This window comes from Thamnophis sirtalis, unplaced genomic scaffold, assembly GCF_051295495.1.
Source record: "Thamnophis sirtalis isolate CommonGarterSnake01/CBP01778 unplaced genomic scaffold, rThaSir2_p1.2 scaffold_13, whole genome shotgun sequence".
NCBI classification, from domain to species: Eukaryota; Metazoa; Chordata; class Lepidosauria; order Squamata; family Natricidae; genus Thamnophis; species Thamnophis sirtalis.
The window spans coordinates 47,414,525-47,427,380 of record NW_028261393.1 but is presented as its reverse complement, the minus strand read 5'-3'; the positions used below and the strand labels follow the sequence as shown (position 1 = coordinate 47,427,380).

General features: G+C 44.3%; 1 protein-coding gene across 2 annotated transcripts in view; it reads left to right on the top strand.

Annotated features, from left to right (window-relative positions):
* DRP2 (dystrophin related protein 2) overlaps positions 1-12,856 on the top strand; it is a 52,691-nt gene that overhangs the window by 28,658 nt on the left and 11,177 nt on the right. The window contains exons 13-18 of one of the 2 annotated variants that reach the window (XM_087728391.1): positions 481-566; positions 2,125-2,282; positions 2,729-2,895; positions 8,020-8,131; positions 11,718-11,854; positions 12,768-12,833. In XM_087728391.1, coding sequence (XP_087584517.1) covers positions 481-566; positions 2,125-2,282; positions 2,729-2,895; positions 8,020-8,131; positions 11,718-11,854; positions 12,768-12,833 — 726 coding nt within the window. Of the gene's footprint in view, positions 1-480; positions 567-2,124; positions 2,283-2,728; positions 2,896-8,019; positions 8,132-11,717; positions 11,859-12,767; positions 12,834-12,856 lie in introns of those variants that run through there. The other variant, XM_087728392.1, reaches the window with a different exon arrangement.

The following is a 12,856-nucleotide window of genomic DNA, read 5'->3' as shown; positions in this document are numbered from 1 at the left end:
CCACCCCGTCCTCCTGAGGTCAAACACAACCCTGATGCGGCCCTCAATGAAATCGCGTTTGAACACCCCTGCTGTAAGTCCCGTCTGAAGCATGAGCCGCAGTGGCCCAGTGGTTAGAATGCAGTATTGCAGGCTACTTCTGCTGTCTGTGAAGGAAAGGAATTTACACAGTGGTGTAAATAAAAGAGGTTTTGCAGGGACCAAGATTTTGCTTCTTGCTTCCTAAGGAAGCCCGGGTCAGAACAGACACGGGGAATTTGAACCGAAGTGGAATTCCTTAGCTTCTCCAGGCCTCTCCTCTCTCGTTCCGGGAGGGGAGGCTAAGAACTATGCATGGAAACAACAAAGAGGCAGATGGCGACGGAATAAAAAGAAGCTTTGTAAATTAGAGCTCCCCGTTCTTCTGGCTAGCTGGCAAAAGACGGAGCTTTTATCAGGGAACAGAGGACAAAGGTTTCACCCCGCTCCTTTTCCTTTCAGTGGGCGCAGCGGGAAGATGCGGGCGCTCTCCTTCAAGACGGGCATCGCGTGTCTCTGCGGCACGGAGGTGAAGGAGAAATTCCAGTGTGAGTCACTTCTGCAGAAGACGGCTGGTGGAATCCGAGGGGGAGGCTTCCAGATTTAGCAAGGATGAAGGATGAGAGTCATGGGCAGCTGCATCCAAGGAAAAAGTCCTTGGTCTGGATGGCAGCCGTGTTTCATAGCTCTCCGGCTCTTAATTTTGACAGGGGTGGAAAGCTGCTTCACCAAGAGGCAAGAGCTATAGGGAACGACAAACGGGATGTGGTGGCTCAGTGTCTAAGACGCTGAGCTTATCGATCAGAAAAGTCAGCTCTTCAGTGGTTCGAATCCCTAGCGCCGTGTAACGGAGTGAGCTCCCGTTACTTGTCCCAGCTTCTGCCAACGTAGCAGTTCAAAAGCACATAAAAAATGCAAGTAAAAAAATAGAGACCATCTTTGGTGGGAAGGTAACAGCGTTCCATGCGCCTTCGGCGTTTAGGCATGGTTCCTACTGACGAACCCAACCCAGCAAGTACTGATGAGATGATCCAATCTCTTAATCCAAAGCTTTATTTATCCTTTTGGCACAGGATGAAAGCAAAACCAAGTTTGGTTAATTCCCCTGAAATTCAATATAATTAAAGCATAAAATCTTCCCTCCCCCTATTAATGCAAGGTCACATTGTCCAAGTAGGTGTCCAGGTGTTGTTATGGGAAAACATCCATGCCTCTGGCCAACAGCTGCTGGCGTGTCCTTGATTCCCACGAGACAGTTTCTTTTTATCGTCTGGAATGTACATTCCAACGTCTCCCTCCCTCCCCCATCTGTTGGCAAGCTGTGAAACAGTAAAAAATGAAAGCATACCCTTTGAATACCCTTTGAAAGTTGACATGTGCTTGATATGTGCATATTCACATATCAGCCATTGTGTCTTTTCCCAAAGACAGCTGGGACTATAGTTCAGGGAGAATGTAAAGAATTGGAGTCTTCGCGGAACTAAAATTTCTCCTCCGCATTTTTAACAGTTCAGACATAGGTTTGAGTCAAGCTTATTTTCTTCCTATGAAACCGGAAAGATGGCATGGGGAAGGCTGTGATTTCAGCTGCTCTTCCTCTTCTCTCTCCTCCCTGTAATCTATGCATGCCAGGGGTGGTATTCACTTACCTTCCCTACCAGTTGGCAAATGTGAGCCTGTGTGTGCACTTTTGTCAAACAAAGGGCCTAAATAGATGGGCGGGGCCACCTACTATGTGGTGGCTCAGTGTCTAAGATGCTGAGCTTATCGATCAGAAAGGTCAGCTGTTCAGTGGTTCGAATCCCTAGCGCTGTGTAACGGAGTGAGCTCCCGTTACTTGTCCCAGCTTCTGCCAACCTAACAGTTCAAAAACACATAAAAAATGCAAGTAAAAAAATAGGGACCATCTTTGGAGGGAAGGTAACAGCGTGGGTGGGCCAGAGTGGGTGGGCGGGGCCACCTATGATTTCCGCTATCGGTTCAGGCGAACCATTCCAAACCAGTAGAATCCCAGCTCTGATGCATGCCCTTCCTTCCTTCCTTCCTTCCTTCCTTCCTTCCTTCCTTCCTTCCTTCCTTCCTTCCTTCCTTCCTTCCTGTTTTCAGACCTCTTCAGCCAGGTGGCCAATTCCAGTGGGCTCTGCGACCAGAGGCATCTCGGCATCTTGCTCCATGAAGCCATCCAAGTCCCGCGACAGCTGGGGGAAGTGGCGGCCTTCGGGGGTAGCAATGTGGAGCCCAGCGTGCGCAGCTGTTTCCGTTTTGTAAGTGAAGCTATTTCCGCTTTTCCCAGGAGCATTTGTATATGTCTGTGGGGGCGGGGGGTGGGCAGAGAGTTTAGAAAAATCAAAATGGCAGATTGGAACTCTGTTACCTTTTTACGTGCAGCACGCATGCAACACGCATGTAAAAAAGGAGTAAGACTTTGATCAGATAACTGCAGCCATCATCTTTTGACAAACATGTAATTAGGGATGGGCTGCTACGGATTTGGATTTGGAGGAAAAAATATCTACTGTGAACTCCACGTAGGCATCAGGAAGGGTCTCCGGCCAATAAATGCTCAGTTCTATCCAGTTGCCCTGACTCTACCCTATGAATTCAGGGATTACAGGATCCTAAAAAAAGGAGTTTTATATTACAGATTCAGAGGAAAAAAGTGTACAGCTTGAACGTTGTGGGATTTGATTGTCTCCTTTCCTTCTTCTAGGGAAATGGCAAAGCATCCATTGAGGCAGCTCAGTTCCTGGAATGGGCAAACTTAGAGCCACAGTCAATGGTGTGGCTGGCCGTCCTCCACCGAGTAGCCATTGCTGAGCAAGTAAAACACCAGACTAAGTGCTCCATCTGCAGGCAATGTCCCATCAAAGGTTTCAGGTATGGAAAGTAACACGGGGGGGGGGGGGTGTCTTTCAATTCTTCTGGAAGGCTGGTGGGTACAAACAGATCCTTTTAACAGAATAACAACAGAATTGTAAGGGACCTTGTTGGTCAGCTAGTCCCAGGGGTCAGCAACCCACGGTTCTGGAGCCGCATGTGGCTCTTTCATCCCTCTGCTGCGGCTCCCGCTTGCTCAAAATATGTATTACATCCACCAATGTGCGACACCCACTGGCACATGATTTATTGAGCTTTTCAACCCCCGTTAGGCCAACCATGGTTAAATCCAAGAGAAGAAAACTTCCAGAAGAAAAGAGAACGTTTAATTCAACTACATATACTAGTTTTGTGGCCGCTTAGGAAATAGTCAGGCGTGGGAAGGGTTTTGTGGCTCCCAATGTTTTCTCTTCTGTGGGAAACGGGTCCAAATGGCTCTTTTGAGTGTTTAAGGTTGCCGACCCATGATCTAGTCCAGCCCCCGCCCCCTCAAGCATGAGACCTTTTACCATTTCCAACAAGCATCTATCAAGTCTCTTCCTTAAAGCTTCCACTGATGAAGCACCCACAACTTCTGAAGGCAAGCTGTTCCATTGGTTTTTACTCCCTGTGCAGATCTAATGAGGCAGAAGTAATAGTCATACAATTCGGGCTGCAGCTTAATTCTCTGTTCTGACCCCCCTCCGTACAGTGAGTCACGCCGACAATTACTGCTAGACAATTTATTCACAGTAAATTGACACACCGACAAGACTTTGGCAGACTTCCCAGATAAGAAATATACACCAGAGCTTCTCCAGCTTTAGTATAATAGTTGAATCCTGCAAACAGCCTCCTCCCAAAGTCTCTCCTTATATACTCTCTTGGGAAGAGCCTAATCACAACCACCTGAGTCCAATTATCTCCTTTGTCTCCTTAATTGTTGCCTGCGCTTATCTGCCTGTCTCTGCTGGGCATCCGGGACCAATTCCCTCTGCCCCTCATCACTGCTCAAGGGCGTGACATCTTCACCACTGCTCCAGGACCTGACGTCATGGGCACACTCCCTTTGGCTTTCACTGCTGCTCCATGCCTCAGGCGCCTCCTGGTGGCCAACCAGCCTCTCTGGTCCCTGCTCGGAGTCTGAACCCTGTCCAGGGTTCTCCACATCTTCCAGAGCTGAATCATAGGGTCCCTCGCTATCGGAGTCTGATTGCAGCTCCAACAGCTTCTGCTGGGCCACAACAATTCTCTGTGATGTTTGACCCTCTAGCAAACATGACCGGGCCCATTAGATGTAGGCCAGAGGTCGCCATCTCTTGTCAAAACTCTCTTGGCCATCACACCTTCCCTCCTCCTGTCTTGGGGCAGAGTTTGGTTGTTTCGACTACTACTAGTTGTCTTCCAAGGGGGGGAATATCATCTAATCTCCTCCCCACCAACCCCCGACCCCAGCAAATGAGAGACATAAGATCCCAATTTTTGCTGCCCTTCTGGATTTAGTGCAGTGGTGGGATTCAATTGTTTTTTACTACCGCCTCTGTGGGCGTGGCTTGGTGGGCATGGCAGGGGAAGGATACTGCAAAATCCCCATTCCTTCCCCACTCCAAGGCAAGGATACTGTAAAAATCCCCATTCCCTCCCCACCCCACCAACCTGCTTTCCAGTTCCGTCCTCCTGTGCAGGGCAACAGAAGAAGACCCAGCCGATCAGTTGAGACTCAGGAGGCAATGAATAGATGGGGGCGGGGCCAGCCAGAGGTGATATTTGCCGGTTCTCCGAACTACTCAAACTTTCTGCTACTAGTTCGCTAGAACCGGTCGGAACTGACTGAATACCACCTCTGATTTAGTGCCTCTGATGTCATTTTTCAGGTAGCCAGGTCAAAAGCATTTGATTTGAGCCTGACTTGGCAGTAGATGAACAAACAGTTTGAAAAAGACACATGGCACCCTCAAGACAGCTGCAACATTTTTAGCAAAAGGATGAAGTTTTAAAAAAAGGGATGAGACACAAAAGTTCTTTCTTTTTAAGATTGGAGGCGCAACAAGGCCAAACAATATAAATAGCCCTGTTGTTTTGTTTTGTTTTTAGCTAAAGGAAAAGAAGGCTAGTTAAACAGTTAACATGTAATCTACGTTATTCCTATAATCCCACATCACTCTGATCATCGATATCCCCAAATCAGTCTTTCATTTCCTTCCTCCACAGTTTCTCACAAAAAGTAAAAATCAAAATCAAAAATGGCTTCCAAATAGAACTAAAATCGATCAATCAGCACTGTCAATTTTGCCAATTTCATCAACCTCACCATCCGTTCTTCCATTGTGGGTCTCTTCCCTCTTTGTGCATGCAGAAATCATCGCTGCAATCGTACTTAAAAGCAAAATTCCAGACGAAAGACCAATCCGCTGTTGACGTGATAAACTCTACGTTTACTTAACCACGCCTCAAACGCTGCACACAAAATGATTGGAAACCCGCATGCCAAATGCATTCATTGCACCTCGGGAGTCCAACTCTGATTTATGAACTGACGACAGTATCTCCCTTCGCTCCGAAGTGTAGCCATCATAAGCCATTAGCAGCGTGAAACAGTGCAGCTCTTTTTATTCAAATACCCCTGGCCGAATCAATCATTTTGATAGATCTAAACTGTTCATCAGCTAAGAAATGTATAGCCCTAAGTGGCCAGTCTGCATTTAGTGCCTCTGATGTCACTTTTCAGGTAACCAGATTCAAAAAAGGATTCGGTTTGAGCCAGACTTGGCAGTAGAGGGATAAACAGTTTGAAAAGGACATAAGGCTCCCTCAAGACAGCTGCGACGTTTTTTTAAACAAAAGGATGAAGTTAAAAAAAAAGGGATGAGACACAAAAGTTCTTTCTTTTCAGAAGGAAAAGAAGGAAAAGAAAAAAGAAAATAGGAACAAGAGATTAGTAAAATAAAATGAAATATGTTAATCATGGTAATGGTATGTAGCTAATTAAGATGTGATTGAACTATACTAATATTATTAATTGTGCAAATTATTAAGTAAAATGTTGATTAAGATATACAGTGTGTTACCTATAGAAAATAGATGGAAATGAAATGATAAATTTGGGATTTTTCCCCTAAAAGGATAAAAATGACATGTTTTATGTATATGTTTATGTATGTATGTATGTATGTACGTACGTGTGTATGTACGTGTGTGTGTGTGTGTGTATATATATATATATATTGCAATTGTGCTGATAACACCACACACACAGACACAGATATATATATATATGATCTAAAATTGGAAAATATGGGGGAAAATAATATGGCTAAAATGGGAAATGGAAATATAATGGAATATGAATTATATACATGTGAAAATGTTAAAGGGGGGAAACCGAACAACACTCTGTTTACAAAAGAATTTTAAATATGTAACAAAAGATTAAAAAACTTTGTTTAAAAAAAAGTTCTTTCTTTTTAAGAACTTCTTAAGATTGGAGACGCAACAAGACCAAACAATCTAAATAGCCCTGTTGGGTTTTGTTTTTTTTTAGCTAAAGGGAAAGAAGTCCAAGGAAGATTATGAATCAATCAATAAAAGCAGGGGTGTCAAACTCAAGGAAGACCTGTGGGCCACATCTGGCCCACGGGGTGTTTAGATGTGGCCCAGAGGGCTGCCTCTGCCAGTGAAAACGAAGCTCAGGAGGGCGGTGCGGGGCCCTCCCAGGCTCCGTTTCCAGCCGCGGTGGCCTCCTGCTGTCCTCTGCCGGTGCAAACGGAGTTCGGGGAGGGTGCACATCCCCCTCCCCCCCCCCAGAGCTCCCTTTTCACTGGCAGAGAGTGGCAGGAGGCTCTCATGGCAAAAACAGAGTTTGTGAGCCCATTTTAGCTGACAGAGCCCTCAGGCCACCACAGATGCCCTCGACATGTGACACCAAGTTGGCCAGGCTCCCCCTGGCCATGCCCCCCCCCAAGGTCAAATACAACCCTGATGTGACCCTCAATGAAATTGAGTTTGACATCCCTGAATAAGAGAGAAAGTTTTTCATTGCCATAATCAAAATCCTTCATAGACTTAGCGCTGTTAGGAATGGGTCATTAGGGGGCAGTCAGTTTTCTCCCGTCGCCAAGTGTCAACTGTTTTCGGCTTTGATCAGCCTCAGGGAACAAGAACAAAGCCGAGACCCCACCCCATCCCCTGCCTCTTACTCCTCCATGTCCCAAACTTCAGCTGAGTTGGATCCTTCCCGTACTTCTAGCCATGCACAGGTTTTTCAGAAGATCAAGAAGAGAAGCTTGCAGTGCCATGCAAAGGGACAAGATGCTGCGGTGACCTAGAGGGGGAGCTCTAACCTCACAATCAGGAGGTTGAGAGTTCAATCCTAGTAGAAGCAGATATAGGGTCTCCTGCTTGGGCAGTGGGTTGGACTAGATGACTGGCAAGGTACCTTCCAACCAGTGGTGGGTTTCAAAAAATTTTGGAACCTCTTCTGTAGGTGTGGCCTGCTTTCCGGGTCCACTGGTGGAACCTCTTCTAACCGGTTTGGTAGATTTGATGAACCGGTTCTACCGAATAGGTGCGAACTGGTAGGAACCCACTAATGCTTCCAACTCTGTTAATCTGTTAAAGATTCAGCTGTGCTTCCAACAGAATCCCGCTGCCAGATCTCGATTCCGAAAACCGATATTTCAGGGTGCAATTTAAAAACATAAAAAAAGCAATATATCCGAAGGGAAATCTGTATTAGCTTTAACAGGTTTGGATTTATTTATTTATTTTTAAGTTTGAAAAGTTTGTTTAAATTGGATTGCATCCCACTCTGCAGAGTCTGTCCTGTTTATCCTGGTTTGGTGCAATTCAGACGAGTTTTGGTTGTGCAGGCATTGGATGAACATCAATATTTGATTTTATGACTGGTATAAGACAAGGTGACAAGACTGGAACAAACTGTATATATTGTGATTGGACAGAAGGATTGACAATGTATCAAGTAGGCTAATGGTCAATGGTTGAGACTAGCTGTATATAATGTGAATGTATGGTCACTTCGACTTCGCGGTACTGCATTGTTTTAAATGTAAAAATAATAAAAATATATTGGGAAAAAAATATTTGGGTTTGCCGGTTTAACCAGGAACAATTTTTGGGTCGCTCCAGGTACCGCAGCCTCAAGCAGTTCAATGTGGACATTTGCCAGGCTTGCTTCTTGACGGGACGAGCCAGCAAGGGGAACAAGCTGCATTATCCCATCATGGAATATTATACGATGGTAAGAGATGGAAGGCATTGTCAGCCAAGATCTATGTGCGGTGGTTGGATGATGCCGAAGTGAAGCTGTGCTTAGCATCCTTATGGGGCAGGCCGTGCAGTCCTGCATAGGCCTAAGGGTAGAACTTGCTACTTATTGTGACCCGACAAATGCGTGCACGACAAAAGCATGCCGACAAAACCGCGGCGCTAAAACCGCGACGTCATCAATGCGACGTCATCAACACGGCGACAACAGCACGCCGACAGAAGCGCGGTTTAAGTTAAGGTAAGGGTTAGGGTTAGGGTTAGGTTTACAACACACTTCTATCGCCGCGCTTCAGCGCTCATTCGTCGGCGCGCTTTAGAACTCGCAGTTTTGTCGTCACAGTTTAGTCGGGCGTGCTTTTGTCACTCGCCCTTTTGTCGGTGAACCGCTACTTATTACTTGATCTCTCTTTTTAATGAAAAAAAAAAGAATAAGGCAAGAATAAGGATTGGAGATGAAGTGTTTTTTTTCTGGTGAAACTGGTATATCACAGCAACCTGTCTACCCAACTTTGGGATGAAGCATACTGCTTTTGCTTTCGCCCTTTCAGGCCCAATCCAGGGGGACTTCGCAGGCAGTCACTTCCACGCCAAACTATAAACTATGTTTATATTTTTATTTTACTGCCAGAGAAATAAAGGGAGACTAGTATAGATGTTTTTCAAGCTATTTAGCTCTCGTCAGCTAGCCATGCCTTTCTGTTCTGACCCCCCTCCGTACGGTGAGTCATGCCGACACAAGATTACTGCTAGACAATTTATTCACAGTAAATTAACACACCGACAAGACTTTGGCAGCAACCCAGACTTCCACAGATAAGAAATACACACCAGAGCTTCTCCAGCTTTAGTATAATAGTTGAGTCCTGCAAACAGTGTCCTCCCAAAGTCTCTTCTTATATACTCTCTTGAGAGGAGCCTAATCACAACCACCTGGCCACAATTATCTTCTATATCTCCGTAGTTGCTGTCAGCGCTTATCTGCCCGTCTTTGCCTGGTGTCCGGGACCAACTCCCTTAGCTTCTCCCCCCTCTGCTCCAGGGCCTGACGCCAGGGACCAACTCCCTTTGGCTTTCACCGCTGCTCCATGCCTCAGGCGCCTCCTGGTGGCCAACCAGTCTCTCTGGTCCCTGCTCAGAGTCTGAACCCTGTCCAGGGTTCTCCACATCTTCCAGACCCGACTCATAAGGTCCCTCGCTATTGGAGTCTGTTTGCAGCTTCAACGGCTCCTGCTGGGCCACAACACCTTTCTAGCCTAATATGCCAGCAGCCCAGGTTCGAATCCCAGAAGGGTATGGCTTCGTATAAGTCTCTCTTTATTTCTTTGTCGATGAAATTCAATACTTTGTCAATTCAATACTTCAGATGATTGGGCATCCTGGATTGATTCAATACTCAGCAAACTGAATATTGAAATGTGCTTAGTGAATCTCCGGACTTCAAAATTGACCAATCATATCAACAACTAGTTCATTTCTCAGGGGCTGTTTGTAACAATGGTCCGTGGGTTTAATTAGGATAAATAATCGGGTCATAAATTGTAAATTGGGATCTGGCGAAAAGACTTATAAATCTTATGAACAAATTTTTGTTTAGATCTTGTTATGAAGGTATAATCAATCTGGGTCAGAAGAGAGGAGACATTGACACAAATAGCAAACAACTCCTTTTTTTAACTATAATAATAATAAGGAAATGTTAATGGGTACTTTTGGTGATTATTAAGTAGAAATGTTAACATCTCTTAGATCTGTCTTAGATTTTAAATGTTTATTTTGTTAACACGTAATCAACTACGATAATAATAATGAAATGATAACCTTAATTAGTAAAATAAACTGGAATAAATTTTAATCCTGGATTTAGGGAAAAGACATATAAATCTTATTAATAAGTTTCTGTTTAGAGCTGTTTATAACAGTATAATCTCTTTTGGGCCTGAGGAGAGGAGAGGTGAGATAAATAGTAAATAATTTTTAGTTAACTACAATAATAACAAGGAAATGTTAATGGATAATATTTAATGATATAGACAGGTGTGTTGTACTAGTAAAAGCAAATTGGACAGAAGCGTTAATTTGTGAGTTGCGGGGGGGAAAGGAGAGAGAATATTAGTAGTTATCCTACTAACTAACTCTTTTTTAGAATATGCAATAAAGATGTAGTTATGGCAGACTCATTGAGATTGCGAAAGTATGCCAGTAGGTGGTTGTGTCTTCAAATATAAATGATTTTAGATAAAAACACGTTTAAGTAACTGTAATCAAATGAAAATTGTGGTACAGTGATAGTAAAATACATAAATTCTAAAATGTACAAACTTAATTTGAATGAAGTATATGTAATGATTGTGGAAGAAACGCACAAAATGTATCTGTAACCAATTGACACGCTTTCTACAAGATGTAACAAAAGATGATGCTTTTTTTTCTTATGTTTTTGTTTTATAAAAACAATAAAAAATTTAAAAAACAACAATGGTCCATGGAAATGACCTTGGCAGTCCAGGGGAAAGAGCTGCAGCCAAGGGCACAATTGGCTAAGGGTCAACTTAACCTACAGGACGAATGAGGGCGTGGCAAACATCACAGAAGGGACCCTCCCTTAGTTTCTTGAGCTGTAAAGGCAAGGGGTGGGAGAGACCTACTTTCAAACTTGCAAGATTCAATTAATGTAAACTTACAATAAAGTAGAGCTAGAATAAAATAGAATTCTTTCTTGCCCAAGTGTGATTGGACCCACAAGGAATTTCTCTTTGGTGCAGATGCTCTCAGTGTACATAAGGAGAATAAAAATACATTCGTCAAGAATAAAAAGATACAACACTTAATGATAGTCATAGGTTACTAATAAGCAATCAAATCGTACTGGGAAACAAATAAAACAATATAAATTGAAAGATACAAGCAGCATGGTTATAGTCATAAGCTGGAAGCGATAGGTAATAGGAAGGGAGAGAAGAATAGCAATACAGTCTGAGTAAATTATTTGACAGTGTGGTGGGAATTATTTGTTTAGCAGAGTGATGGCATTAAGGAAAAAGCACTCCTTGTGTCTAGTTCTGGTGTGCAGTGCTCTATAGTGTCGTTTTGAGGGTAGGAGTTGAAATAATTTATGTCCAGGATGTGAAGGGTCTGTAGATATTTTCACAGCCCCCTTTTTGACTCGTGCAGTGTACAGGTCCTCAATGGAAGGCAGGTTGGTAGCCATTGTTTTTTCTGGAGTCTCTGTCTGTCTTGTTGGGTTGGAGAGCCAAACCAGACAGTTATGGAGGTGAAGATGACAGATTCAATGGTTCCTCTGTAGAACTGAATCAGCAGTTTGAGCTAGTGCTTCTGGATGTACTTCTTGCCTGGATTAGCTTGCAAGGCTGATGCTATTCGCCAGGATTCAGAATAGCTCAACAACTCCTGGCTTCCCCATCTCCTGATTATAATCTTCCCAAAGATCTGTCCTGCTCCTGTTGGACTCAGCCAAGTGCCAGGCTGAAGGTGTCCCTGGCTCTTAATCCTGGTTCTTGGCAGACCTCAATCCTGAAGGTATCCCTGGTTCTTTGCAGACCACTTCCAGCGAGAACATGAGGGATTTTGCTACCACCTTGAAAAACAAGTTCCGTTCCAAGCAGTACTTCAGCAAGCATCCCCAGAGGGGGTACCTGCCGGTCCAATCCGTGCTGGAGGCAGATGTCGTCGAAACGTGAGTTGAAAGTGGAGAGACAGCTGTGAAGTCCTCTTGCTTTCCACTTCCCAGCTCCTCTGAGCAACCAGAGCTGGGTTTGGGCATTTGGGACGCCGCTTTCTCTTTTATAAAAGATTGGAAACCTTTTATGGGCTTTTTGCTGCCAATGGATAAGAAGGAACTGGTGATTTCTGGGTTTACCAATTAATAAGGGATGGATATGAGGGGAGCGGTGCAGTGGCCTAGAGGTGGCGCTCTCGCCTCACAATCAAGCAGCTGTGAGTTCAATCCTAGGTAGCGGCTGATGTGAGTCAATATCTGCATTGGCGACAGGAAAGGCATCCAGCCAGTAAACATTCAGCTCCATTCAATTGCCCCAATTCCACCTTGCAAGGGATTATAGGGTCGTTAAAAAATTTTAAAAAAAAGAAAAAAAGGGGGATGGATTATGAGGGGGAAGGAAGCCCAATTATGTCTATTCGCTCTTTTTTCCTTTATAATTTTAGCAATAGCAATAACAATAGCAGTTAGACTTATATACCGCTTCATAGGGCTTTCAGCCCTCTCTAAGCGGTTTACAGAGTCAGCATATTGCCCCCAACAACAATCCGGGTCCTCATTTTACCCACCTCGGAAGGATGGAAGGCTGAGTCAACCTTGAGCCAGTGAGATTAGAACCGCTGAACTGCAGATAACAGTCAGCTAAAGTGGCCTGCAGTACTGCACCCCTAACCACTGTGCCACCTCGGCTCATTTATTCTATATCTTTTTGCGTTTATCTTTCCAACATGCAAAAACTTTTTAATAAGTTAAAAATGTAGGTAAATTCTAGTATCCCAACTAGAATCTCCCACTAATGTAGCAAATGTTTTCATTGATCGACTTATTTGTCTTTTTAAATTGTTATGCTTCTTTTGGGTGTTTTTTCCAGGCCAGCCTCTTCTCCGATGTTGCCACATGCTGACACCCATTCTCGGATCGAGCACTTTGCTAGCAGGTGAGACTTGGAAGCTCTCACGG